The sequence below is a fragment of the Ammospiza caudacuta genome, chromosome 38, assembly GCF_027887145.1.
Source record: "Ammospiza caudacuta isolate bAmmCau1 chromosome 38, bAmmCau1.pri, whole genome shotgun sequence".
In the NCBI taxonomy this organism is placed as follows: Eukaryota; Metazoa; Chordata; class Aves; order Passeriformes; family Passerellidae; genus Ammospiza; species Ammospiza caudacuta.
The window spans coordinates 1,059,840-1,087,759 of record NC_080630.1 but is presented as its reverse complement, the minus strand read 5'-3'; the positions used below and the strand labels follow the sequence as shown (position 1 = coordinate 1,087,759).

Genomic DNA, 27,920 nt, shown 5'->3' with positions numbered 1-27,920 from the left:
ATGGGGAGTTTTTGGGGGATATTTTGGGGAGTTTTTATAGCGATTTTTAGAGCATTTTTAGGGCATTTTTTGAGGATTTTTTGGGTTGTTTTAGGGGATTTTATGGGGAGTTTTTGGGGATATTTTGGGCAGTTTTTATGGCGATTTTTAGAGCATTTTTAGGGGATTTTTTTGAGGATTTTTTGGGTTGTTTTAGGGGATTTTATGGGGAGTTTTTGGGGATATTTTGGGGAGTTTTTACGGCGATTTTTAGAGCATTTTTAGGGGATTTTTTGGGTTGTTTTAGGGGATTTTTGGGGGGAGTTTTTGGGGATATTTTGGGGATATTTTGGGGGAGTTTTTATAGCGATTTTTAGAGCATGTTTAGGGGATTTTTAGAGGATTTTTTGGGTTGTTTTAGGGGATTTTTAGGGGATTTTTGGGGGATTTTTGGGGATATTTTGGGGAGTTTTTACGGCGATTTTTAGAGCATTTTTAGGGGATTTTTAGAGGATTTTTTGGGTTGTTTTAGGGGATTTTTAGGGGATTTTTAGGGGATTTTTGGGGGATATTTTGGGGCATTTTTGGGGAGTTTTTATGGCGATTTTTGGAGCATTTTTAGGGGATTTTTAGAGGATTTTTTGGGTTGTTTTAGGGGATTTTTAGGGGATTTGGGGCCGTTTTGGGACATTTTCAGGTGGTTTTGGGTTTTTCCTCCTCGGACTCGTCCTGAATTGGGGGTGGGGGAGGTTGGGGGGGCTCCCAGTTCCCTCCCAGTATAAACCAGTAACGCCCAGTCCCCTCCCAAAGCCCTCCCAGTCGCTCCCAGTATAACCCAGACTCCTCTCCCAGTATATCCCAGTCCCTCCCAGTATAACCCAGTGCCCCCCAGTATAACCCAGTGTCTCCCAGTATAACCCAGTCCCCTCCCAGTATAACCCAGTCTCCCCAGTGTCCCCTCCCAGTATAACCCAGTATAACCAGTCCCTCCCAGTATAACCAGTCCCTCCCAGTATAACCCAGTATAACCCAGTATAACCCAGTATAACCAGTATAACCCAGTATAACCAGTCCCTCCCAGTATAACCCAGTTTATCCCAGTATAACCAGTCTCCCCCAGTATAACCCAGTATCCCCAGGCTCCCCTCCCAGTATAACCAGTCCCTCCCAGTATAACCCAGTATAACCCAGTTTATCCCAGTATAACCCAGTGTCTCCCAGTATATCCCAGTATAACCCAGTGTCTCCCAGTATATCCCAGTATAACCCAGTGTCCCCAGTCCCTCCCAGTATCCCCAGTATAACCCAGTCTCCCCAGGCTCCCCTCCCAGTGTCTCCCAGTATATCCCAGTATAACCCAGTGTCCCCAGGCTCCCCTCCCAGTATAACCCAGTATATCCCAGTATAACCCAGTATATCCCAGTATAACCCAGTGTCCCCAGGCTCCCCTCCAGTATAACCCAGTATATCCCAGTATAACCCAGTATATCCCAGTATAACCCAGTATATCCCAGTATAACCAGTGTCCCCAGGCTCTCCTCCCAGTATAACCAGTCCCTCCCAGTATATCCCAGTATAACCAGTATCCCCAGGCTCTCCTCCCAGTATAACCAGTTTTATCCCAGTATAACCAGTCCCTCCCAGTATATCCCAGTATAACCAGTATCCCCAGGCTCTCCTCCCCGCTGCTCCTCGTCGCTCTCTCCGTTTTCGTTGCCGCCGTCGTCGCCGTCCGGAGCCGCAAGGAGCCGCTGGTGCTGCTGGGTGAGACTGGGAGGGACTGGGATAAACTGGGATATACTGGGATATACTGGGATATACTGGGAGGGACTGGTTTATACTGGGATATACTGGGAGGGACTGGTTTATACTGGGATATACTGGGATATACTGGGATATACTGGGATATACTGGGAGGGGCTGGTTTATACTGGGATATACTGGGAGGGACTGGTTTATACTGGGATATACTGGGAGGGACTGGTTTATACTGGGATATACTGGGAGGGACTGGTTTATACTGGGAGGGACTGGTTTATACTGGGATAAACTGGGAGGGACTGGTTTATACTGGGATATACTGGGAGGGACTGGTTTATACTGGGATGATAAACTGGGAGGGACTGGTTTACACTGGGAGGGACTGGTTTATACTGGGATAAACTGGGAGGGACTGGTTTATACTGGGAGGGACTGGTTTATACTGGGATAAACTGGGAGGGACTGGTTCATACTGGGATATACTGGGAGGGACTGGTTTATACTGGGATGATAAACTGGGAGGGACTGGTTTATACTGGGAGGGACTGGTTTATACTGGGATAAACTGGGAGGGACTGGTTTATACTGGGAGGGACTGGTTTACACTGGGATGATAAACTGGGAGGGACTGGTTTATACTGGGATAAACTGGGAGGGACTGGTTTATACTGGAGGGACTGGTTTATACTGGGATGATAAACTGGGAGGGACTGGTTTATACTGGGATAAACTGGGAGGGACTGGTTTATACTGGGAGGGACTGGTTTACACTGGGATGATAAACTGGGAGGGACTGGTTTATACTGGGATAAACTGGGAGGGACTGGTTTATACTGGGAGGGACTGGTTTATACTGGTTTATACTGGGAGGGACTGGTTTATACTGGGAGGGACTGGTTTATACTGGGATAAACTGGGACAAACTGGGAGGGCGCTGCAGTTCCCAAAGCCGCCACCAGGGGGAGCTGTGAGTGCGTTGAGGGGCTGGGAAAGGGTTAAAGGGGCATTGGGGTCACTGGTTTGTACTGGGACAAACTGGTTTGGACTGGTTTGGACTGGTTTGGACTGGTTTGGACTGGTTTATACTGGTTTGTACTGGTCCACACTGGTCCTTACTGGTTTTTACTGGTTTATACTGGTTTTTACGGGTCTATACTGGTGTATATTGGTTTGTATTGGTCCATACTGGTCCTTACTGGTTTGTACTGGTTTTTAATGGTTTTTTTTGTTTTTATTGGTTTATATTGGTCCATACTGGTCCTTACTGGTCCTTACTGGTTTGTACTGGTTTCCCCCCCCCCAGGCCGTGAGCTGAGCCCCGCCCACCAGCTGGGCGTGGCCGGGGGGGCGGCGCTGCCGCTGCTGTGGCTGGCGGGGGCGGGGGCGGCCGTGTTCTGGCTCTTGGGTGAGACCCCCGACCCCAAATCCCCCGAATTCACCCCAAAAAACAACCCCGACCCCAAAAAACCCCACTCAAAAAATCCCGACCCAAAATCCCGACCCAAATTCACCCCAAAATCCCCCCCAAAAAATCCGCACCCCAAAAACCCTCCCCCAAAAAATTCCAGACCCAAAATCCCCCAAATTCACCCCAAAAAATAACCGAAAAAACCCGACCCCAAAATCCCCCAAATTCACCCCAAAAAATAACCCCGATCCTAAAAAAAACCCCAAAAATCCCGACCCAAAATCCCCCAAATTCACCCCAAAAAATAACCCAAAAATCCCGACCCCAAAATCCCCCAAATTCACCCCAAAAAATAACCCCGATCCTAAAAAAAACCCCAAAAATCCCGACCCAAAATCCCCCAAATTCACCCCAAAAAATAACCTCGATCCTAAAACAAAAAAACCAAAAATCCCGACCCCAAATCCCCCAAATTCACCCCAAAAAATAACCCCGATCCTAAAAAAAAAACCCCAAAAATCCCCACCCAAAATCCCCCAAATTCACCCCAAAAAATAACCCCGATCCTAAAAAAACCACCCAAAATCCCGACCCAAATTCACCCCAAAAAACAACCCCGATCCTAAAAAAAAACCCCAAAAATCCCGACCCAAATTCACCCCAAAAAATAACCCCGATCCTAAAAAAAAACCCCAAAAATCCCCACCCAAAATCCCCCAAATTCACCCCAAAAAATAACCCCGATCCTAAAAAACAACCCCAAAAATCCCGACCCAAATTCACCCCAAATTCACCCCAAAAAATAACCCCGATCCTAAAAAAAACCCCCAAAAATCCCGACCCAAATTCACCCCAAAAAATAACCCCGATCCTAAAAAAAAACCCCCAAAAATCCCCACCCAAAATCCCCCAAATTCACCCCAAAAAATAACCCCGATCCTAAAAAAAACCACCCAAAATCCCGACCCAAATTCACCCCAAAAAGTAACCCCAATCCCAAAAAAAGACCCCCAAAAATCCCACCATAAATTCACCTCAAAAAATAACCCCGATCCTAAAAAAACAAACCCAAAAATCCCCACCCAAAATCCCCCAAATTCACCCCAAAAAATAACCCTGATCCTAAAAAAAAACCCAAAAATCCCGACCCAAATTCACCCCAAATTCACCCCAAAAAATAACCCCGATCCTAAAAAAAAAACCCCCAAAAAGCCCCACCCAAAATCCCCCAAATTCACCCCAAAAAATAACCCTGACCCCAAAAAACCCCACTCAAAAAATCCCCCAAATCCCCTAAATTTACCCCAAAAAATAACCCCGATCCTAAAAAAACCACCCAAAATCCCGACCCAAATTCACCCCAAAAAGTAACCCCGATCCTAAAAAAAAAAACCCAAAAATCCCGACCCAAATTCACCCCAAAAAATAACCCCGATCCTAAAAAAAACCCCCAAAAATCCCCACCCAAATTCACCCCAAATTCACCCCAAAAAATAACCCCGATCCTAAAAAAGCCACCCAAAATCCCGACCCAAATTCACCCCAAATTCACCCCAAAAAATAACCTCGATCCTAAAAAAAACCCCCAAAAATCCCGACCCAAAATCCCCCGAATTCACCCCAAAAAATCACCCCGATCCTAAAAAAAACCCCAAAATCCCAACCCAAATTCACCCCAAAAAACAACCCCGATCCTAAAAAAAAACCCCAAAAATCCCGACCCAAATTCACCCCAAAAAATAACCCCGATCCTAAAAAAAAACCCCAAAAATCCCGACACCAAATCCCCCAAATTCACCCCAAAAAATAACCCCGATCCTAAAAAAAACCCCAAAAATCCCGACCCAAATTTACCCCAAATTCACCCCAAAAAATAACCCCGATCCTAAAAAAGCCACCCAAAATCCCGACCCAAATTCACCCCAAATTCACCCCAAAAAATAACCTCGATCCTAAAAAAAACCCCCAAAAATCCCGACCCAAAATCCCCCGAATTCACCCCAAAAAATCACCCCGATCCTAAAAAAAACCCCAAAAATCCCGACCCAAATTCACCCCAAAAAATAACCCCGACCCCAAAAAAACCCCACTCAAAAAATCCCAATTCCAAAATCCCCCAAATTCACCCTAAAAAATAACCCCGATCCTAAAAAAAACCCCAAAAATCCCCACCCAAAATCCCGTGAGCCCCTCCTCGCTTTTGGGGGAATTTTGGGGGGATTTTGGGGGGATTTTGGGGGGATTTTTGGGGTTTTGGGGTTTTTGGGGTCCCCCCTGAGCTCTCTTTTCCCCCCAGGAGCCGCCCTGGTGTTTTTGGGGTCCCACGCGGCGTTTCGGCAGCTGGACCCCCCCGAGAGCCCCGAGCTGGAGATGGAGCCCGTGTGACCAAAATCGCCTGAAATCACCCCAAAATTATCACCCAAAATAACCCCAAAATCCGCTGAAATCACCCCAAAATTATCACCCAAAAATCCTCTGAAATTACCCCAAAATCCCCTGAAATCACCCCAAAATTATCACCCAAAATAACCCCAAAATCCTCTGAAATAAACCCAAAATTATCACCCAAAAATCCTCTGAAATTACCCCAAAATCCTCTGAAATCACCCCAAAATTATCACCCCAAAATCCTCTGAAATCACCCCAAAATTATCACCCAAAATCACCCCAAAATCCCCTGAAATCACCCCAAAATTATCACCCCAAATAACCCCAAAATCCGCTGAAATAAACCCAAAATTATCACCCAAAATCCTCTGAAATTACCCCAAAATCCTCTGAAATCACCCCAAAATTATCACCCAAAAATCCTCTGAAATTACCCCAAAATCCCCTGAAATCACCCCAAAATTATCACCCAAAAAAACCCCAAAATCCTCTGAAATCACCCCAAAATTATCACCCAAAATAACCCCAAAATCCCCTGAAATCAACCCAAAATTATCACCCAAAAATCCTCTGAAATTACCCCAAAATCCTCTGAAATCACCCCAAAATTGTCACCCAAAATCACCCCAAAATCCCCTGAAATAAACCCAAAATTATCACCCAAAATAACCCCAAAATCCCCTGAAATCACCCCAAAATTATCACCCAAAAATCCTCTGAAATTACCCCAAAATCCTCTGAAATAAACCCAAAATTATCACCCAAAATAACCCCAAAATCCGGTGAAATAAACCCCAAAATTTTCACCCAAAATAACCCCAAAATCCCCTGAAATCACCCTAAAATTATCACCCAAAATCCGCTGAAATCACCCCAAAATTATCACCCAAAATAACCCCAAAATCCCCTGAAATCACCCCAAAATTATCACCCAAAAATCCTCTGAAATTACCCCAAAATCCTCTGAAATCAACCCAAAATTATCACCCAAAATAATCCCAAAATCCCCTGAAATAAACCCAAAATTATCACCCAAAAATCCTCTGAAATTACCCCAAAATCCTCGGAAATAAACCCAAAATTATCACCCAAAATAATCCCCAAATCCTCTGAAATCGCCCCAAAATTATCACCCAAAATAACCCCAAAATCCGCTGAAATCACCCCAAAATTATCACCCAAAAATCCTCTGAAATTACCCCAAAATCCTCTGAAATCACCCCAAAATTATCACCCAAAATAACCCCAAAATCCGGTGAAATAAACCCCAAAATTTTCACCCAAAATAACCCCAAAATCCTCTGAAATCACCCCAAAATTATCACCCAAAAATCCTCTGAAATTACCCCAAAATCCTCTGAAATTACCCCAAAATTATCACCCAAAATAACCCCAAAATCCCCTGAAATCACCCCAAAATTATCACCCAAAAATCCTCTGAAATTACCCCAAAATCCTCTGAAATCAACCCAAAATTATCACCCAAAATAATCCCAAAATCCCCTGAAATAAACCCAAAATTATCACCCAAAAATCCTCTGAAATTACCCCAAAATCCTCGGAAATAAACCCAAAATTATCACCCAAAATAATCCCCAAATCCTCTGAAATCGCCCCAAAATTATCACCCAAAATAACCCCAAAATCCGCTGAAATCACCCCAAAATTATCACCCAAAAATCCTCTGAAATTACCCCAAAATCCTCTGAAATCACCCCAAAATTATCACCCAAAATAACCCCAAAATCCGGTGAAATAAACCCCAAAATTTTCACCCAAAATAACCCCAAAATCCTCTGAAATCACCCCAAAATTATCACCCAAAATAACCCCAAAATCCCCTGAAATAAAAACAAAATTATCACCCAAAATCCTCTGAAATTACCCCAAAATACTCGGAAATAAACCCAAAATTATCACCCAAAATAACCCCAAAATCCCCTGAAATCACCCCAAAATTATCACCCAAAATAACCCCAAAATCCCCTGAAATAAACCCAAAATTATCACCCAAAATAACCCAAATTTGGGGATCCAGAACCCCCCAAAATAAAAAAAATTAATTAAAAATAAATTTAATTAATTAATGTGTCACGTGACCCAAATCTCATGTGTGACCCCCCCCAAAATTTCCAAAATTTTCCCGAATTTTTGAGCCTCCCCCAAACTTTCCCCCACCCCAAAATTTCATTTTCCTCCCCAAATTCTCAAAATTCCAAATTTCCCCAAAAATTTCTCAAAAATCCCAAATTCTCCCCAAATTCCCCCATTTTTTCTCCCCAAAATCCAAATTTCCCAAATAATTCCCCAATTCCTCTTTTTGCCCAAATAATTCCTGAAAATTTTAATTTCCCAAAAATTCCCGAATTCCCCATTTTCCCCCCAGAATCCACTCAGGCTCCGATTTCTTTATTTGCTCAATTTCTCTTTTTTGGTTTTTTTTTCCCTTTTTTTTCTCCATTTTTTATTTTTTTTCCCGCCCAGGGTGGGGGAGGGGAGGGAGAAAATTCCATAATCTTATTTTTATTTCCGTTATTTTTTCATTATTTCCATTATTTTCATCGTTTTCATTATTTTCATTTTTTCTTCATTTTTCTCCCCGTTTTTCCCCAATTTTTATTTTTATCTTTATTATTTTTATTTTTATTTTTATTTTTAATTCATTTTCTTCACACGACGACACAAAGGGGGGGGAGGGGCAGGGGGAGACCCCCCCCCAAAATATCCCCAATTTTGCCCCTCCCCCTCCCCAAAATCCCGATTTTTTGGGGTTTTTTTGGGGACCCCCCCATGAGGCGAGGAGCCCCCCCCCACCCCTCGACCCCTCCCCAAATTTTTGGGGTTTTTTTTGGGGGGGGGGTGGGAGGAGGTTTTTGAGGGAAAAAGTGGAATTTTTGGGGAAAAAAAGGGGATTTTTGAGGGGAAAAAAAGGGGATTTTTGAGGGGAAAAAAAGGGGATTTTTGGGAGGGAAAAATGGGGATTTTTGGGGGGAAAAATGGGGATTTTTGGGGGGGGTCTCGTGTTGTTTTTTTTGAGGGGGGGTCCCGTGGTTGCTTTTTTGGGGGGGGGTCAGTAGTAGGTTTCCTTCTCCACCCAACCTGGAAAAGAAAGCGGAGGAAAAAAAGGTGAGGGTGGAAGCAAAATTCATAAAATTGGCCCCAAGATTTGACCCAAAATTTCTGTAAAATTCCCGCACAATTCCCCCCAAAAAATCCCACCCAAATCTCCCAAAATTCCACCCAAAATTTCCTCTAAAATTCCTCCAAATTCCCCCCCACCAAAATCCTCCCAAAATTCCTGCAAATTCCCCCCAAAACCCACCCCGAAAATCCCCCCGATTTCCCCTGAATTTCTCCCAAAATTCCCCCAAAATTTCCTATAAAATTCCCCCCAAAATTAAAAAAAAAAATTCCCTTAAAATCCGTCTAAAATTTCCCCCAAATGCCCCCAAAATTTGCCCCCCAATTTCCCCTAAATTTCTCCCAAATTCTCCCAAAATTCCCCCAAAAATCCCCCCAAATATTTTCCCCAAAATCTCCATCAAATCACCCCAAATTTCCCCCAAAATCCCACCCGAATCCCCCCCAAAATTCCCAAAATATTCCCTTAAAATTCCCCCCAAAACGCCCCGAAATTCCCACCCGGAATTGCCCAAAATCGGCGGAATTTGCCCCAAACCTCCCGAAATGCCCCAAACCCGCCCGAATTTGCCCAAAATCAGCAGAATTTGCCCCAAACCTCCCAAAATGCCCCAAACCCGCCCGAATTTGCCCAAAACCGGCGGAATTTGCCCCAAACCTCCCAAAATGCCCCAAACCCGCCCGAATTTGCCCAAAATCGCCCAAATTTGCCCCAAACCTCCTGAAATGCCCCAAACCCGCCCGAATTTGCCCAAAATTGGCGGAATTTGCCCCAAACCCGCCCGAATTTGCCCAAAATCGGCAGAATTTGCCCCAAACCTCCCGAAATGCCTCAAACCCACCCGAATTTGCCCAAAATCGCCGGAATTTGCCCCAAACCCGCCCGAATTTGCCCAAAATCGGCAGAATTTGCCCCAAACCCGCCCGAATTTGCCCAAAATCAGTGGAATTTTCCCCAAACCTCCCGAAATGCCCCAAACCCGCCCGAATTCGCCCCAAACCTCCCAAAATGCCCCAAACCCGCCCGAATTTGCCCAAAATCGGTGGAATTTGCCCCAAACCCGCCCGGAATTTGCCCAAAATCGGCAGAATTTGCCCCAAACCCGCCGGAATTTGCCCAAACCCGCCCGAATTTGCCCAAAACCGGCGGAATTGGCCCCAAACCTCCGGGGTTGCGGCGCAGGATGAGCTTGCGGATCTCGTCGTAGACGAAGATGAGGAAGGAGTAGGGGAAGGCGCAGAACCACCAGCTGGGCCTGGGCGAGGAAATTTGGGCGAAAACCACAGAGAAACGGTCAAAAACGGCGAGGAAATGGGGAAAAACCAAAAAAAAAAAAGTTGGAAAACGGTGAAAAAATGGGGAAAACACGAAAGAAATGGCTGAAAACAGAAATAAATGGTCAAAACCCAAAAAAAAGTCAGTGATGGTGAAGAAACGGTCAAAACCACACAAAGAAATGGTGAAGAACACCCAAGAAATGGTCAAAAGCCAAAGGAAATGGGCAAAACTTGAAAATAAATGGTCAAAACCCACAAAAGAAGGTTAAAAGCCAAAAAATGGTTGAAATCCCCTCAAAGGAACGGTCAAAAGCCGAGAGAAACGGTCTAACACCCCCAGAAGTTGATCAAAAACTCCGAGAAATGCTCAAAATCCCCAAAAACGGTCAAAGCTCCCTGGAAATGATCAAAAAGCCAAAAAAAAAAGGTCCAAAAAACCCTGAAGAAAAGGTCAAAACCCCGTGAAAATTGATGAAAATGAAAATAAATGGTCAGCCCCCCCCACACCAAAAAATCCTGGAGAGCCAAGAAAATCATCAGAAAACCCAAAAAGTGGTCAAAAAAAACCCCAAAAAAATCAATCAAAACACCCCAAAAACGCTGAAAACAAAGAAATGCTGAACACCCAAATCAAATGCTCAAACTGCCCCGAAAATCATCCAAAAAAAATGGTCAAAACCCCAAAAAACGCTCAACAGCCCCCCAAAAATCAATCCAAAATCTCCCCAAAATTGCTCAAAACCCAAACCAAAGCTCGCAATAAAGAGAAAATGCTCAAAATCCCCAAAAACGGTCAAAGCTCCCTGGAAATTATCAAAAAGCCAAAAAAATGGTCCAGAAAAAACCTGAAGAAAAGGTCAAAACCCCGTGAAAATTGCTGAAAATTAAAATAAATTTGGCTCTCCACCAAAAAATCCTGGAGAGCCAAGAAAATCGTCAGAAAACCCAAAAAGTGGTCAAAAAAAACCCCCAAAAAAATCAATCAAAACACCCCAAAAATGCTCAAAGCAAAGAAATGCTGAACACCCAAATCAAATGCTCAAACTGCCCCGAAAATGATCCCAAACCCCTTGAAAAAAATGGTCAAAACCCCAAAAAATGCCCAACAGCCCCCCAAAAATCAATCCAAAATCTCCCCAAAATGGCTCAAAACCCAAACAAAAGCTCGCAATAAAAATAAAATGCTCAAAATCCCCCCAAAACGGCCCCAAATCCCCCCAACCCCCCCCTTTAAAGGGACCCCCACCCCCTCCCCCCCTCCTGGGTCCGGATTTTGGGGTCCCCCCCGGATTTGGGGCGAATTCCGGGGGTTTTGGGGCTCACTTGAGGGGGTACATGCGCAGCGCCACGTCCATGCCGGGGCAGTAGGAGAGGAACGCGGCCAGCGCCGTCTCCTCGAAGAGCCCGAAAATCAGGATTTTGTTCCTAAAAAAAAGCACAAAAATCATCAGCAGGAACCCCCAAATCTGACGGAATGCACCCTAAAATGTGGCGCCCCAAAAAGCCCCCCAAAATCGGGATTTTGTTCCTAAAAAAAAGCACAAAAATCATCAGCAGGAAGCCCCAAATCTGGCAGAATGCACCCTAAAATGTGGCGCCCCAAAAACCCCCAAAATCGGGATTTTGTTCCTAAAAAAAAGCACAAAAATCATCAGCAGGAAGCCCCAAATCTGACGGAATACACCCTAAAATATGGCGCCCCAAAAATCGGGATTTTGTTCCTAAAAAAAAGCACAAAAATCATCAGCAGGAAGCCCCAAATCTGACAGAATACACCCTAAAATATGGCGCCCCAAAAAGCCCCCAAAATCGGGATTTTGTTCCGAAAAATAAGCACAAAAATCATCAGCAGGAACCCCCAAATCTGACTAAATACACCCTAATATATGGCGCCCCAAAAATCGGGATTTTGTTCCTAAAAAAAAGCACAAAAATCATCAGCAGGAACCCCCAAATCTGACGGAATGCACCCTAAAATGTGGCGCCCCAAAAACCCCCAAAATCGGGATTTTGTTCCTAAAAAAAAGCACAAAAATCATCAGCAGGAAGCCCCAAATCTGACGGAATACACCCTAAAATGTGGCGCCCCAAAAACCCCTAAAATCGGGATTTTGTTCCTAAAAAAAAGCACAAAAATCATCAGCAGGAACCCCCAAATCTGACTAAATACACCCTAAAATATGGCGCCCCAAAAATCGGGATTTTGTTCCTAAAAATAAGCACAAAAATCATCAGCAGGAACCCCCAAATCTGACAGAATACACCCTAAAATGTGGCGCCCCGAAAAGCCCCAAAATCAGGATTTTGTTCCTAAAAAAAAGCACAAAAATCATCAGCAGCAACCCCCAAATCTGACTAAATACACCCTAAAATGTGGCGCCCCAAAAAGCCCCCGAAATCGGGATTTTGTTCCTAAAAATAAGCACAAAAATCATCAGCAGGAACCCCCAAATCTGACTAAATACACCCTAAAATATGGCGCCCCAAAAATCGGGATTTTGTTCCTAAAAATAAGCACAAAAATCATCAGCAGGAACCCCCAAATCTGACTAAATACACCCTAAAATGTGGCGCCCCGAAAAGCCCCCAAAATCGGGATTTTGTTCCGAAAAATAAGCACAAAAATCATCAGCAGGAAGCCCCAAATCTGACGGAATACACCCTAATATATGGCGCCCCGAAAAGCCCCAAAAATCGGGATTTTGTTCCTAAAAAAAACCACAAAAATCATCAGCAGGAAGCCCCAAATCTGACAGAATACACCCTAAAATGTGGCGCCCCAAAAAGCCCCCAAAATCAGGATTTTGTTCCTAAAAAAAAGCACAAAAATCATCAGCAGCAACCCCCAAATCTGACGGAATACACCCTAAAATGTGGCGCCCCAAAAAGCCCCCCAAAATCGGGATTTTGTTCCTAAAAATAAGCACAAAAATCATCAGAAGGGATTGGCAAAATCCCCCTCAGAATTTCCCCAAAGTCGCCCCATAATCACTCCCAAAATCCCCACAAATTTCCCACAAAATCCCCCTAAAATCCCCCATTATTTCCCCCCAAAATTCCCCCAAATTTCCTCCAAAAATCCCCGCAAAATTCCCCCCAAAATCTCCCAAAATCCCCCCAGAGTTTCCTGAAAATTCCTCATAAAATTCCCCCAAAATCTCCCCCAAGTCCCCATTAAAAATTTCCCCCAAAATCTCTCCTGAATCCCCCCCAAAGTCCCCCCAAAATCTTCTCCAAAATTCCCCCAAATATCCCCATAATTTCCCCAAAATTCCCCCTCAAAAATTCCCCCAAAATTTCCCTGAAATTCTCCCAAAACTTCTCTAAAATGACTCCCAAAATTCCCTCAAAATCCTCCAAAAAATCCCCCCAAAATTCAGTCCCCCAAAATCCCCCCAAAATTCCCCCAAAAAATCCCCAAAATTCCCCCAAAATTTCCTCTAAAATTCCCCCAAAATCCCCCCAAAAATTCCCCCAACATTTTCCGCAAAATTCCCCCCAAAATCCCCCATTAAATTCCCCTAAAATCCCCCAAATTTCCCTAAAATTCCCCATCATTTTCCCCCCCAAAACCCCCTCTAAAATCCCCCCAAAATTCCTACAAAATTCCACCCAAAATCCCCAAAAATGCTCCCCAAAATTTCCCTGAAATTCTCCCAAAACTTCTCTAAAATGACTCCCAAAATTCCCTCAAAATCCTCCAAAAAATCCCCCAAAATCCCCCCAAAATTCTCCCAAAAAATCCCCAAAATTCCCCCAAAATTTCCTCTAAAATTCCCCCAAAATCCCCCATTAAATTCCCCTAAAATCCCCCAAATTTCCCTAAAATTCCCCATAATTTCCCCCCAAAATTCCTACAAAATTCCCCCCAAAATCCCCCATTAAATTCCCCTAAAATCCCCCAAATTTCCCTCAAATTCCCCATAATTTTCCCCCCCAAAACCCCCCCTAAAATCCCCCCAAAATTCCTACAAAATTCCACCCAAAATCCCCAAAAATGCTCCCCAAAAAATCCCTAAATTTCCCCCAAAATTTCCTCTAAAATTCCCCAAAAATTCCCCCCACATTTTCCGCAAAATTCCCCCCAAAATCCCCCATTAAATTCCCCTAAAATCCCCCAAATTTCCCTAAAATTCCCCATCATTTCCCCCTAAAATTTTTTACAAAATCCCACCCAAAATTCCTACAAAATTCCACCCAAAATCCCCAAATTTCCCCCAAAATTTCCTCTAAAATTCCCCCAAAATCCCCCCAAAAAGTCCCCAAAATTCCCCCAAAATTTCCTCTAAAATTCCCCCAAAATCCCCCAAAAAATTCCCCCCAAAATCCCCCATTAAATTCCCCCCAAAATCCCCCAAATTTCCCTAAAATTCCCCATCATTTCCCCCCCAAAATTCCTACAAAATTCCACCCAAAATCCCCCAAAATCCCCCCAAAAATTCCCCAAAATTCACGGGGACTCCTCCATTTCTTGGCGACCCCCCCCAGAATTTTGGGGACCCCTCCCCAAATCCATCCCCCCTCCCACTCCCCAATTTTTTGGGGGACGCCCTCACAAATTCAGGGATTCTCCCAGCATTTCGGGGACACCCCCAAGATTTCGGAGACCCCCTAAATTTGGGGACCCCCCCAGAATTTTGGGGACCCCCCCCAAGAATTTTGGGGACCCCCCCAGAATTTTGGGGACCCCTCCCCAAATCCATCCCCCCTTCCACTCCCTCCTGAGTTTTTGACCTCCCCAAATTTTTTTGGGGGACGCCCTCAGAAATTCAGGGATTCTCCCAGCATTTCGGGGACACCCCCAAGATTTCGGACACCCCCTAAATTTGGGGACCCCCCCAGAATTTTGGGGACCCCTCCCCAAATCCATCCCCCCTCCCGCTCCCTCCTGAGTTTTTGACCTCCCCAAATTTTTTTGGGGGACGCCGTCACAAATTCCGGGATTCTCCCAGCATTTCGGGGACACCCCCAAGATTTCGGAGACCCCCTAAATTTTGCGACCCCCCCCAGAATTTTGGGGACCCCCCCCAGAATTTTGGGGACCCCTCCCCAAATCCATCCCCCCTCCCGCTCCCTACTGAGTTTTGACCTCCCCAATTTTTTGGGGGACGCCCTCACAAATTCAGGGATTCTCCCAGCATTTCGGGGACACCCCCAAGATTTCGGAGACCCCCTAAATTTTGCGACCCCTCCCAGAATTTTGGGGACCCCCCCCCAGAATTTTGGGGACCCCCCCCAGAATTTTGGGGACCCCTCCCCAAATCCATCCCCCCTCCCGCTCCCTACTGAGTTTTGACCTCCCCAATTTTTTGGGGGACGCCGTCACAAATTCAGGGATTCTCCCAGCATTTCGGGGACACCCCCAAGATTTCGGACACCCCCTAAATTTGGGGACCCCCCCAGAATTTTGGGGACCCCTCCCCAAATCCATCCCCCCTCCCGCTCCCTCCTGAGTTTTTGACCTCCCCAAATTTTTTTGTGGGACGCCGTCACAAATTCAGGGATTCTCCCAGCATTTCGGGGACACCCCCAAGATTTCGGAGACCCCCTAAATTTGGGGACCCCCCCAGAATTTTGGGGACCCCCCCCAGAATTTTGGGGACCCCTCCCCAAATCCATCCCCCCTCCCGCTCCCTACTGAGTTTTGACCTCCCCAATTTTTTGGGGGATGCCCTCACAAATTCAGGGATTCTCCCAGCATTTTGGGGACACCCCCAAGATTTCGGACACCCCCTAAATTTGGGGACCCCCCCCAGGATTTTGGGGACCCCCCCCCAGAATTTTGGGGACCCCTCCAGAATTTTGGGGACCCCTCCCCAAATCCATCCCCCCTTCCACTCCCTACTGAGTTTTGACCTCCCCAATTTTTTGGGGGACGCCCTCACAAATTCAGGGATTCTCCCAGCATTTTGGGGACACCCCCAAGATTTCGGACACCCCCTAAATTTGGGGACCCCCCCAGAATTTTGGGGACCCCGCCCCAGAATTTTGGGGACCCCAGACTCACTTCATGCCCTGCTGGAAGACGGAGTTGCGCCGCGTCTTGCAGATGATGAGGTCGGCCCACTGCACCACCACGATGCTGACGAAGAACGCCGTGTGGCACGTGAACTCCACCACCTTGCGCTGCTCGTACGTCTGGGGGGGGACCAGGCGGGAGACCCCTCCTCAAATTAACGAAATTAACGAAATTAACCCGCCCCGCACCCGCCCCGAAAAAACCCCGGCCCAAAAACGCCAAAAACGCCAAAAAAAAAAAGACTAAAATGATTCAAATGGCCCCCAAAAAATGGTCAAAACCACCTTGTGCTGAAAGGGGGAAAAAGGGGGGTGGGCGTCAAGGACCCCTCCTCGAATTAACAGAGTCGGCCCAGCCGGGATCCGCCCCGAAAAACCCCGTCTCGGAATTGTGAAAAACAGCCTCAAAAAAATGGTTAAAATGGCATGGAAATAGGCTAAAATGGCCTCCGAAAAGGATTAAAACAGCACCAAAAATGATCCAAAAGTCCCCCCAAAAAATGATCAAAAAGTCCCCCAAAAATGATCAAAAAGTCCCCCCAAAAAATGATCAAAAAGTCCCCCCAAAATGATCAAAAAGTCCCCCCAAAAAATGACCAAAAAGTCCCCCCAAAAAATGATCCAAAAGTCCCCCAAAAATGATCAAAAAGTCCCCCCAAAAAATGATCAAAAAGTCCCCCCAAAAAATGATCAAAAAGTCCCCCAAAAAATGATCAAAAAGTCCCCCAAAAAATGACCGAAAAGTCCCCCCAAAAATGACCAAAAAGTCCCCCAAAAAATGACCAAAAAGTCCCCGAAAAAATGACCAAAAAGTCCCCCAAAAATGATCAAAAAGTCCCCCAAAAAATGATCAAAAAGTCCCCCCAAAAATGATCAAAAAGTCCCCCAAAAATGCTCAGAACACCCCCAAAAAATGATCAAAAAGTCCCCCCAAAAAATGATCAAAAATTCCCCCCAAAAAATGACCAAAAAGTCCCCCCAAAAATGATCAAAAAGTCCCCCCAAAAAATGATCAAAAAGTCCCCCAAAAAATGATCAAAAAGTCCCCGCAAAAAATGCTCAGAACACCCTCAAAAATGATCAGAAAGTCCCCCAAAAAATGATCAAAAAGTCGCCAAAAAATGCTCAGAACACCCCCAAAAAATGACCAAAAAGTCCCCCAAAAATGCTCAGAACACCCCCAAAAAAGCTGTTTTTAAGAATCCCCGTGTCCAGAGATCCTCCTTTTTCAGGATTCCCATTTTTAGTGACCCCCATTTTTCGGCACCCCCATTTCCAGAGACCCCCGTTTTCTTGAATCGCCATTTTTAAGCATTCCTGGTTTTTTGAGACCCCCCGTTTTTTTTGGCACCCCCATTTTCGGGGATCTGCATTTCTCAGCATTCCTGCTTTTGGAGACCCTCATTTTTTGGGAACCCTGGTTTTAGGGACTCCGATTTTCGGGGACCTCAATTTCCAGAGACCCCCAATTCCAGAGTCCCCGTTTTCGGGAATCTCCATTTTTCAGGATTCCTGGTACCCCCATTTTCGGGGATCTGCATTTTTCAGGATTCCTGGCTTTGGAGACCCTCATTTTTTGGGACCCCTGGTTTTAGAGACTCCAATTTTCGGGGATCTCAATTTCCAGAGACCCCCCAATTCCAGAGTCCCCATTTTCGGGGATCTGCATTTTTCAGGATTCCTGCTTTTGGAGACCCTCATTTTTTGGGAACCCTGGTTTTAGGGACTCCGATTTTCGGGGACCTCAATTTCCAGAGACCCCCAATTCCAGAGTCCCCATTTTCGGGAATCTGCATTTTTCAGGATTCCTGGTACCCCCATTTTCGGGGATCTGCATTTTTCAGCATTCCTGGTTTTGGAGACCCCCATTTTTTGGGACCCCTGGTTTTAGAGACTCCAATTTTCGGGGATCTCAATTTCCAGAGACCCCCCAATTCCAGAGTCCCCGTTTTCGGGAATCTCCATTTTTCAGGATTCCTGGTACCCCCATTTTCGGGGATCTGCATTTTTCAGGATTCCTGGTACCCCCATTTTCGGGGATCTGCATTTCTCAGCATTCCTGGTTTTGGACACCCTCATTTTTTGGGACCCCTGATTTTAGAGACTCCAATTTTCGGGGATCTCAATTTCCAGAGACCCCCCAATTCCAGAGTCCCCATTTTCGGGAATCTGCATTTTTCAGGATTCCTGGTACCCCCATTTTCGGGAATCTGCATTTCTCAGGATTCCTGGTACCCCCATTTTCGGGGATCTGCATTTTTCAGCATTCCTGGTTTTGGAGACCCCCATTTTTTGGGACCCCTGGTTTTAGAGACTCCAATTTTCGGGGATCTCAATTTCCAGAGACCCCCCAATTCCAGAGTCCCCATTTTCGGGGATCTGCATTTTTCAGGATTCCTGCTTTTGGAGACCCTCATTTTTTGGGAACCCTGGTTTTAGGGACTCCGATTTTCGGGGACCTCAATTTCCAGAGACCCCCAATTCCAGAGTCCCCGTTTTCGGGAATCTCCATTTTTCAGGATTCCTGGTACCCCCATTTTCGGGGATCTGCATTTTTCAGGATTCCTGGTACCCCCATTTTCGGGGATCTGCATTTTTCAGGATTCCTGGCTTTGGAGACCCTCATTTTTTGGGACCCCCTGCTTTTAGACACCCCAATTTTCGGGGGATCTCAATTTCCAGAGACCCCCAATTCCAGAGTCCCCGTTTTCGGGAATCTCCATTTCTCAGGATTCCTGTTTTTCGTCACTCCCATTTTTAGAGCCCCCCCCCCCGCCCCCATTTTTCACCTCACCCATTTTTTGGGGACCCCATTTTTTTGGGGGGGATCGCTACTTTTCGGCACCCCCATTTTTCGGCCCCCCCCCCCCATTTTTTTGGGAGGACCCCCGTTTTCCGGGCGGGCACGCACCCACTGCTGCCCGTAGGAGTCCTCCAGGTCGTTGATGGTGCGGTCGTCCCAGCGCAGCCGGATCCCCACCAGGCACGAGGGCAGGAACCCGTTCTCCGCCAGGATCACGAAGTAGGCGAAGAACCCGCCCAGCGCCTGGATCATCCCTGAGGGGCAAAAACGGGGGGTCAGGGGGTCAGCGGGAGCCAATGGGGGCCAGCGGGAGCCAATGGGGGTCAGCGGGAGCCAATGAAAATCAGCTGGACCCAATGTGAACCAATGGGAGTCAACGGGAGCCAATGAAGCTCAACTGGGCCCAACGGGAGCCAATGGGGGTCAGCGGGAGCCAATGAAAATCAGCTGGATCCAATGGGATCCAATGGGAGCCAATGGGAGTCAACGGGAGCCAATGAAACTCAGCTGGATCCAACGGGAGCCAATGAAACTCAGCTGGGCCCAACGGGAGCCAATGGGGGTCAGCGGGAGCCAATGAAACTCAACTGGATCCAATGGGAGCCAATGGGGGTCAGCGGGAGCCAATGAAACTCAACTGGGCCCAACGGGAGCCAATGAAACTCAACTGGATCCAATGGGATCCAATGGGAGCCAATGGGAGTCAACGGGAGCCAATGAAACTCAGCTGGATCCAACGGGAGCCAATGAAACTCAGCTGGGCCCAACGGGAGCCAATGGGGGTCAGCGGGAGCCAATGAAACTCAACTGGATCCAATGGGAGCCAATGGGGGTCAGCGGGAGCCAATGAAACTCAACTGGATCCAATGGGAGCCAATGGGAGTCAACGGGAGCCAATGAAACTCAACTGGGCCCAACAGGAGCCAATGGGGGTCAGCGGGAGCCAATGAAACTCAACTGGATCCAATGGGAGCCAATGGGGGTCAACGGGAGCCAATGAAACTCAGCTGGGCCCAACGGGAGCCAATGGGGGTCAGCGGGAGCCAATGAAACTCAACTGGGCCCAACGGGAGCCAATGGGATTCAACGGGAGCCAATGAAAATCAGCTGGATCCAATGGGATCCAATGGGAGCCAATGGGAGTCAACGGGAGCCAATGAAACTCAGCTGGATCCAACGGGAGCCAATGAAACTCAGCTGGGCCCAACGGGAGCCAATGGGGGTCAGCGGGAGCCAATGAAACTCAACTGGGCCCAACGGGAGCCAATGAAACTCAACTGGATCCAATGGGATCCAATGGGAGCCAATGGGAGTCAACGGGAGCCAATGAAACTCAACTGGGCCCAACGGGAGCCAATGGGGGTCAACGGGAGCCAATGAAACTCAGCTGGGCCCAACGGGAGCCAATGGGGGTCAGCGGAAGCCAATGAAAATCAGCTGGATCCAATGGGATCCAATGGGAGCCAATGGGGGTCAACAGGAGCCAATGAAACTCAGCTGGATCCAACGGGAGCCAATGAAACTCAACTGGGCCCAACGGGAGCCAATGGGAGTCAGCGGGAGCCAATGAAACTGAACAGGATCCAATGGGAGCCAATGGGAGCCAATGGGAGCCAACGGGAACCAATGGGAGTCAACGGGGGTCAACGGGAGCCAATGAAAATCAACGGGAGCCAACGGGAGCCAATGGAACTCAATAACTGACCAGTGAGTGACCACGAGTGACCACTGACCCATCTGGCCGTAGGCCATGCTGATGGGCCGCTCATTGACCATGGGTGACCATGGATGACAATGACCAACAATGACTGACCATGACTGACCAGGAGTGACCATGACTGACCACGGATGACCCCAGAGTGACCATGAGTGACCAGTGAGTGACCACGAGTGACCACTGACCGATCTGGCCGTAGGCCATGCTGATGAGCGCTCATTGACCATGGGTGACAATGGGTGACCATGGATGACAGTGACCAACAATGACTGACCATGAGTGACCATGAGTGACCAGTGAGTGACCATGAGTGACCAGTGAGTGACCACTGACCCATCTGGCCGTAGGCCATGCTGATGGGCCGCTCGTTGACCATGGATGACCATGGATGACAATGACCAACAATGACTGACCATGAGTGACCATGACTGACCATGGGTGACCATGGATGACAATGACCAACAATGACTGACCATGAGTGACCATGAGTGACCACGAGTGACCACTGACCGATCTGGCCGTAGGCCATGCTGATGAGCCGCTCGTTGACCATGGGTGACCATGGATGACCATGGATGACAGTGACCAACAATGACTGACCATGAGTGACCATGACTGACCAGGTCTGACCATGGATGACCATGAGTGACCATGGATGACCATGGATGACAATGACCAACAATTACTGACCATGACTGACCAGGACTGACCACGGATGACCATGAGTGACCCCAGAGTGACCACGGATGACCATGAGTGACCATGAGTGACCATGAGTGACCATGAGTGACCACTGACCGATCTGGCCGTAGGCCATGCTGATGAGCCGCCCGTTGACCATGGATGACAATGACCAACAATGACTGACCATGAGTGACCATGGATGACCAGGACTGACCATGACTGACCACGGATGACCATGACTGACCATGGATGACCATGAGTGACCATGAGTGACCACTGCCCGATCTGGCCGTAGGCCATGCTGATGAGCTGCCCGTTGACCATGGATGACAATGGATGACCATGGATGACAATGGATGACCATGGATGACAATGACCAACAATGACTGACCATGGATGACCATGAGTGACCATGAGTGACCATGAGTGACCATGAGTGACCACTGACCGATCTGGCCGTAGGCCATGCTGATGGGCCGCTCGTTGACCATGGATGACCATGGATGACAATGACCAACAATGACTGACCATGAGTGACCCCAGAGTGACCATGGGTGACCATGGATGACAATGACCAACAATGACTGACCATGAGTGACCATGACTGACCATGGGTGACCATGGATGACAATGACCAACAATGACTGACCATGAGTGACCAGGACTGACCACGGATGACCATGAGTGACCATGAGTGACCACTGACCGATCTGGACGTAGGCCATGCTGATGAGCCGCCCGTTGACCATGGATGACCATGGATGACCATGACTGACCATGGATGACCATGGATGACAATGACCAACAATGACTGACCATGAGTGACCATGAGTGACCATGAGTGACCAGTGAGTGACCACTGACCGATCTGGCCGTAGGCCATGCTGATGAGCCGCTCGTTGACCAGCTTGTCGCTGCGCGGGTTCCGTGGTTGCCGTTTCATGATGTCGCTCTCGGCCGCCTCGTACGCCAGGGAGATGGCCGGCACCTGAGATTGGGGGGAAAACACAAAATTTGATGAATTTTGATGGATTTCGGGACAGGTTTTGAGTGGAATTCCGGGGGTTTTTGGGGTGAATTTCAGGGGTTTTGGGTCCCTCACCATGTCGGTGCCCAAATCGATGCAGAGGATGGTGATGGTGCCCAGCGGCAGCGGGATTTGGGTGAATTTGGGATGTTTTTGATTTGGGTGAATTTGGGATGTTTTTGGGGATTTTTGGATTTGATGGATTTTGATGGATTTCGGGACAGGTTTTGAATGGAATTTTGGGGGTTTTTGGGGTGAATTTCGGGGGTTTTGGGTCCCTCACCATGTCGGTCCCCAAATCGATGCAGAGGATGGTGATGGTGCCCAGCGGCAGCGGGATTTGGGTGAATTTGGGATGTTTTTGATTTGGGTGAATTTGGGATGTTTTTGGGGATTTTTGGATTTGATGGATTCTGATGGATTTCTGGACAGGTTTCAAGTGGAATTCCGGGGGTTTTTGGGGTGAATTTCGCTGGTTTTGGGTCCCTCACCATGTCGGTCCCCAAATCGATGCAGAGGATGGTGATGGTGCCCAGCGGCAGCGGGATTTGGGTGAATTTGGGATGGTTTTGGGGATTTTTGGATTTGATGGATTCTGATGGATTTCGGGACAGGTCTTGAGTGGAATTCCGGGGGTTTTTGGGGTGAATTTCGGGGGTTTTGGGACCCTCACCATGTCAGTCCCCAAATCGATGCAGAGGATGGTGATGGTGCCCAGTGGCAGCGGGATTTGGGTGAATTTGGGATGTTTTTGATTTGGGTGAATTTGGGATGTTTTTGGGGATTTTTGGATTTGATGAATTTTGATGGATTTCAGGAGAGATTTTGAGTGGAATTCCGGGGGTTTTTGGGGTGAATTTCAGGGGTTTTGGGTCCCTCACCATGTCGGTGCCCAAATCGATGCAGAGGATGGTGATGGTGCCCAGCGGCAGCGGGATTTGGGTGAATTTGGGATGTTTTTGGGGATTTTTGGATTTGATGAATTTTGATGGATTTCAGGAGAGATTTTGAGTGGAATTCCGGGGGTTTTTGGGGTGAATTTCAGGGGTTTTGGGTCCCTCACCATGTCAGTCCCCAAATCGATGCAGAGGATGGTGATGGTGCCCAGCGGCAGCGGGATTTGGGTGAATTTGGGATGTTTTTGGGGATTTTTGGATTTGATGAATTTTGATGGATTTCAGGACAGATTTTGAATGGAATTTCGGGGGTTTTTGGGGTGAATTTCGGGGGTTTTGGGACCCTCACCATGTCAGTCCCCAAATCGATGCAGAGGATGGTGATGGTGCCCAGCGGCAGCGGGATTTGGGTGAATTTGGGATGTTTTTGGGGATTTTTGGATTTGATGGATTCTGATGGATTTCGGGACAGGTTTTGAGTGGAATTCCGGGGGTTTTTGGGGTGAATTTCGGGGGTTTTGGGTCCCTCACCATGTCGGTGCCCAAATCGATGCAGAGGATGGTGATGGTGCCCAGTGGCAGCGGGATTTGGGTGAATTTGGGATGTTTTTGATTTGGGTGAATTTGGGATGTTTTTGGGGATTTTTGGATTTGATGAATTTTGATGGATTTCGGGACAGGTTTTGAATGGAATTTTGGGGGTTTTTGGGGTGAATTTCGGGGGTTTTGGGTCCCTCACCATGTCGGTGCCCAAATCGATGCAGAGGATGGTGATGGTGCCCAGCGGCAGCGGGATTTGGGTGAATTTGGGATGTTTTTGGGGATTTTTGGATTTGATGAATTTTGATGGATTTCAGGACAGATTTTGAGTGGAATTCCGGGGGTTTTTGGGGTGAATTTCGGGGGTTTTGGGTCCCTCACCATGTCGGTGCCCAAATCGATGCAGAGGATGGTGATGGTGCCCAGCGGCAGCGGGATGTTGGCCATGATGAAGAGCAGGAACGGCGTGATCTCGGGGATGTTGCTGGTCAGCGTGTACGCGATCGATTTCTTCAGATTGTCGAAAATCAGGCGCCCTGAGGCGAAAAACGGCAAAGAACGTCAAAAAACCATCAAAAACCAGCAAAAAACCGCACGGATTCACCCCAAAATGGCCCAAACTGGACCTTCTGGTGACGATGGAGGTGAAGTTGTCGTCAAGCAGGATCACCTGTCCCACACCTGTCCCAGGTATCTCACCTGTCTCACACCTGTCCCACACCTGTCCCACACCTGTCCCAGGTTTCTCACCTGCCCCACACCCATCTCAGGTGCGTTTCTCACCTGTCCAGGTGCATCTCAGGTGTGTCTCACCTGTCCCAGGTGCATTTCTCACCTGCCCCACACCTGTCCCACACCTGTCTCAGGTGCGTTTCTCACCTGCCCAGGTGTATCTCAGGTGTGTCCCACCTGTCCCAGGTGCGTTTCTCACCTGCCCCACACCTGTCCCACACCTATCTCAGGTGTGTCTCACCTGTCCCAGGTGCATTTCTCACCTGCCCCACACCTGTCCCACACCTATCTCAGGTGCGTTTCTCACCTGCCCAGGTGTATCTCAGGTGTGTCCCACCTGTCCCAGGTGTGTTTCTCACCTGTCCCACACCTGTCCCAGGTATCTCACCTGTCCCACACCTGTCCCACACCTGTCCCACACCTGCCCCATACCTATCTCAGGTGTGTCTTACCTGTCCCAGGTGCGTTTCTCACCTGTCCCACACCTGTCCCAGGTATCTCACCTGTCCCACACCTGTCCCACACCTGTCCCACACCTGCCCCATACCTATCTCAGGTGTGTCTTACCTGTCCCAGGTGCGTTTCTCACCTGTCCCACACCTGTCCCAGGTATCTCACCTGTCCCACACCTGTCCCACACCTATCTCAGGTGCGTTTCTCACCTGCCCAGGTGTATCTCAGGTGTGTCTCACCTGTCCCAGGTGTGTTTCTCACCTGTCCCACACCTGTCCCACACCTGTCCCAGGTATCTCACCTGTCCCACACCTGTCCCACACCTGTCCCACACCTGTCCCACACCTGTCCCAGGTATCTCACCTGTCCCACACCTGTCCCAGGTATCTCACCTGTCCCACACCTGTCCCACACCTGTCCCACACCTGTCCCACACCTGTCCCAGGTATCTCACCTGTCCCACACCTGTCCCAGGTGTATCTCAGGTGTGTCTCACCTGCCCAGGTGTATCTCAGGTGTGTCTCACCTATCTCAGGTGCGTTTCTCACCTGCCCAGGTGTATCTCAGGTGTGTCTCACCTATCTCAGGTGTGTCTCACCTGTCCAGGTGTATCTCAGGTGTGTCTCACCTATCTCAGGTGTGTCTCACCTGCCCAGGTGTATCTCAGGAGCGCTCACCTTCCTCGACGCCGGTGACGATGGAGGCGAAGTTGTCGTCCAGCAGGATCATGTCGGCCGCCTGCTTGGACACGTCGGAGCCGGCGATGCCCATGGCCACGCCGATGTCGGCCTTCTTCAGCGCCGGCGAGTCGTTCACGCCGTCGCCCGTCACCGCCACGATGGCGCCCTTTTGGGGCGAAAAACGGGGAAAACGGGAAAAAAACGGGAAAAAACGAAAAAAAACGCGTGAAAATCGGGCGAGAAACGGCCGAGAAATGGGGAAATAACGGGGGGGAAATTGGGGGGACTGGGGGTGTTGGGGACATTGGGGATATTGAGGAAAAAATGGGGAGTTTGGGGCGAAAAATGGGAAAAGTGGGAAAAAAGGCAAAAAAAAAGGGGAAAAACGCGAAAAGACTGGGAAAAAATGGGGGAAAATGGGGGAAAATTGGAGGAAAACGGGGAGAAAAATGGGGGGGACTGGGGGTGTTGGAGACATTGGGGATATTGAGGAAAAAAATGGGGAGTTTGGGGTGTAAAATGGGAAAAGTGGGAAAAAAGGCAAAAAAAAGGAGAAAAACGTGAAAAAACTGGGAAAAAATGGGGGAAAATTGGAGGAAAATGGGGAGAAAAATGGGGGGAATGGGGGTGTTGGGGACATTGGGGATATTGAGGAAAAAATGGGGAGTTTGGGGTGAAAAATGGGAAAAGTGGGAAAAAAGGCAAAAAAAGGCAAAAAAAAGGAGAAAAACGCGAAAAAAATGGGAAAAAATGGGGGAAAATTGGAGGAAAACGGGGAGAAAAATGGGGGGAATGGGGGTGTTGGGGACATTGGGGATATTGAGGAAAAAATGGGGAGTTTGGGGTGAAAAATGGGAAAAGTGGGAAAAAAGGCAAAAAAAGGCAAAAAAAAGGAGAAAAACGCGAAAAAAATGGGAAAAAATGGGGGAAAATTGGAGGAAAATGGGGAGAAAAATTGGGGGGACTGGGGATGTTGGAGACATTGGGGATATTGAGGAAAAAAATGGGGAGTTTGGGGTGAAAAATGGGAAAAGTGGGAAAAAAGGCAAAAAAAGGAGAAAAACGCGAAAAAAAACTGGGAAAAAATTGGGGAAAATTGGAGGAAAATGGGGTGAAAAACAGGAAAAGTGGGAAAAACCCCAAAAAATGGGAAAAAATGGGAAAAAACAGGGGGGGAAATGGTGGAAATTGGGTGGAAAACACAGGAAATTTGGGGAAATTGGGGGTTTGGGGAGATCTGAGAAATTTGGGGAAGATTTGGGAAAAAATGGGGAAAAAAAAGGGAAAAAAAAACCCAAAAAAAGGTGAAAATTGGCTGAAAAACAGGCAAAAAATAGGGGAAATTCGGGGAAAAAATGTGGGTGAAAATGGGGGGAAATGGGGGTGCGGGAACACTGGGGAAAACGGGGAATTTGGGGGAAAAAAATCCCCAAAAATGGTGAAAATTGGGTGAAAAATGGGGGAAGTTTGGGGAAAAAATTAGGGGGTTCCTGGATCGGTTCCAGGTGGGGTTTTTGGGGCCATTTTTGTGGTTTTTAGGACCATTTTTGGGGCCATTTTTGGGGCCGTTTTTGTGGGTTTTAGGACCGTTTTTGGGGCCATTTTTGTGGTTTTTAGGACCATTTTTGGGGCCATTTTTGTAGCTTTCAGGACCGTTTTTGGGGCCATTTTTGTGGTTTTTAGGACCGTTTCTGGGGCCATTTTTGCAGTTATTAGGACCGTTTTGGGGGCCATTTTTGTGGTTTTTAGGACCGTTTTGGGGCCGTTTTTGTGGTTTTTAGGACCGTTTTGGGGGCCATTTTTGTGGTTTTTAGGACCGTTTTTGGGGCCGTTTTTGTGGTTTTTAGGACCGTTTTTGGGGCCATTTTTGTAGTTTTAGGACCGTGTCTGGGGCCATTTTTGTGGTTTTTAGAACCGTTTCTGGGGCCATTTTTGTAGTTTTTCGGACCGTTTTTGGGGCCGTTTTTGGGGCCATTTTCGTGGTTTTTAGGACCGTTTCTGGGGCCATTTTTGTGGTTTGTAGGACCGTTTTTGGGGCCATTTTTGTAGTTTTTAGGACCGTTTCTGGTGCCATTTTTGCAGTTTTTAGGACCGTTTCTGGGGCCATTTTTGTAGTTTTTAGGACCGTTTTTGGGGCCATTTTTGCGGTTTTTAGGAGTGTTTTTTGGGGCCGTTTTTGTGGGTTTTAGGACCGTTTTTGGGGCCATTTTTGCGGTTTTTAGGAGTGTTTTTTGGGGCCATTTTTGTGGTTTTTAGGACCCTTTCTGGGGCCATTTTTGTAGTTTTTAGGACCGTTTTTGGGGCCATTTTTGTGGTTTTAAGGTTTTTTGGGGCCATTTTTGTGGTTTTTAGGACCATTTTTGGGGCCATTTTTGTGGTTTGTGGGACCATTTTTGGAACCATTTTTGTAGTTTT

At 47.5% G+C, this 27,920-nt stretch overlaps 2 protein-coding genes across 7 annotated transcripts in view; one reads left to right on the top strand and one right to left on the bottom strand.

Annotated features, from left to right (window-relative positions):
- Window positions 1-1,633: 1,633 nt before the first annotated feature.
- Window positions 1,634-6,369, top strand: RABAC1 (Rab acceptor 1; the record flags this gene model as incomplete). Its single annotated transcript, XM_058823121.1, has 3 exons — window positions 1,634-1,743; window positions 3,044-3,145; window positions 5,445-6,369. Coding segments are annotated over 3 exons (301 nt in total), but the record flags the coding sequence as incomplete, so codon positions are not given.
- A 1,498-nt stretch (window positions 6,370-7,867) lies between these two features.
- Window positions 7,868-27,920, bottom strand: part of ATP1A3 (ATPase Na+/K+ transporting subunit alpha 3) — an 80,832-nt gene continuing 60,779 nt past the window's right edge. For 3 of the 6 annotated variants that reach the window (XM_058823160.1, XM_058823161.1, XM_058823162.1), the window contains 8 exons: window positions 25,503-25,671; window positions 24,022-24,176; window positions 22,042-22,165; window positions 18,885-19,030; window positions 15,963-16,093; window positions 11,279-11,380; window positions 9,842-9,933; window positions 7,874-8,635 (listed from right to left, as the gene is read on the bottom strand). In XM_058823160.1, the coding sequence (XP_058679143.1) occupies window positions 8,607-8,635; window positions 9,842-9,933; window positions 11,279-11,380; window positions 15,963-16,093; window positions 18,885-19,030; window positions 22,042-22,165; window positions 24,022-24,176; window positions 25,503-25,671 (948 nt within the window). In that variant the 3' untranslated portion in view covers window positions 7,874-8,606. Of the gene's footprint in view, window positions 8,636-9,841; window positions 9,934-11,278; window positions 11,381-15,962; window positions 16,094-18,884; window positions 19,031-21,003; window positions 21,036-22,041; window positions 22,166-22,279; window positions 22,336-24,021; window positions 24,177-25,502; window positions 25,672-27,920 lie in introns of those variants that run through there. The other 3 variants (XM_058823159.1, XM_058823163.1, XM_058823164.1) reach the window with 3 other exon arrangements.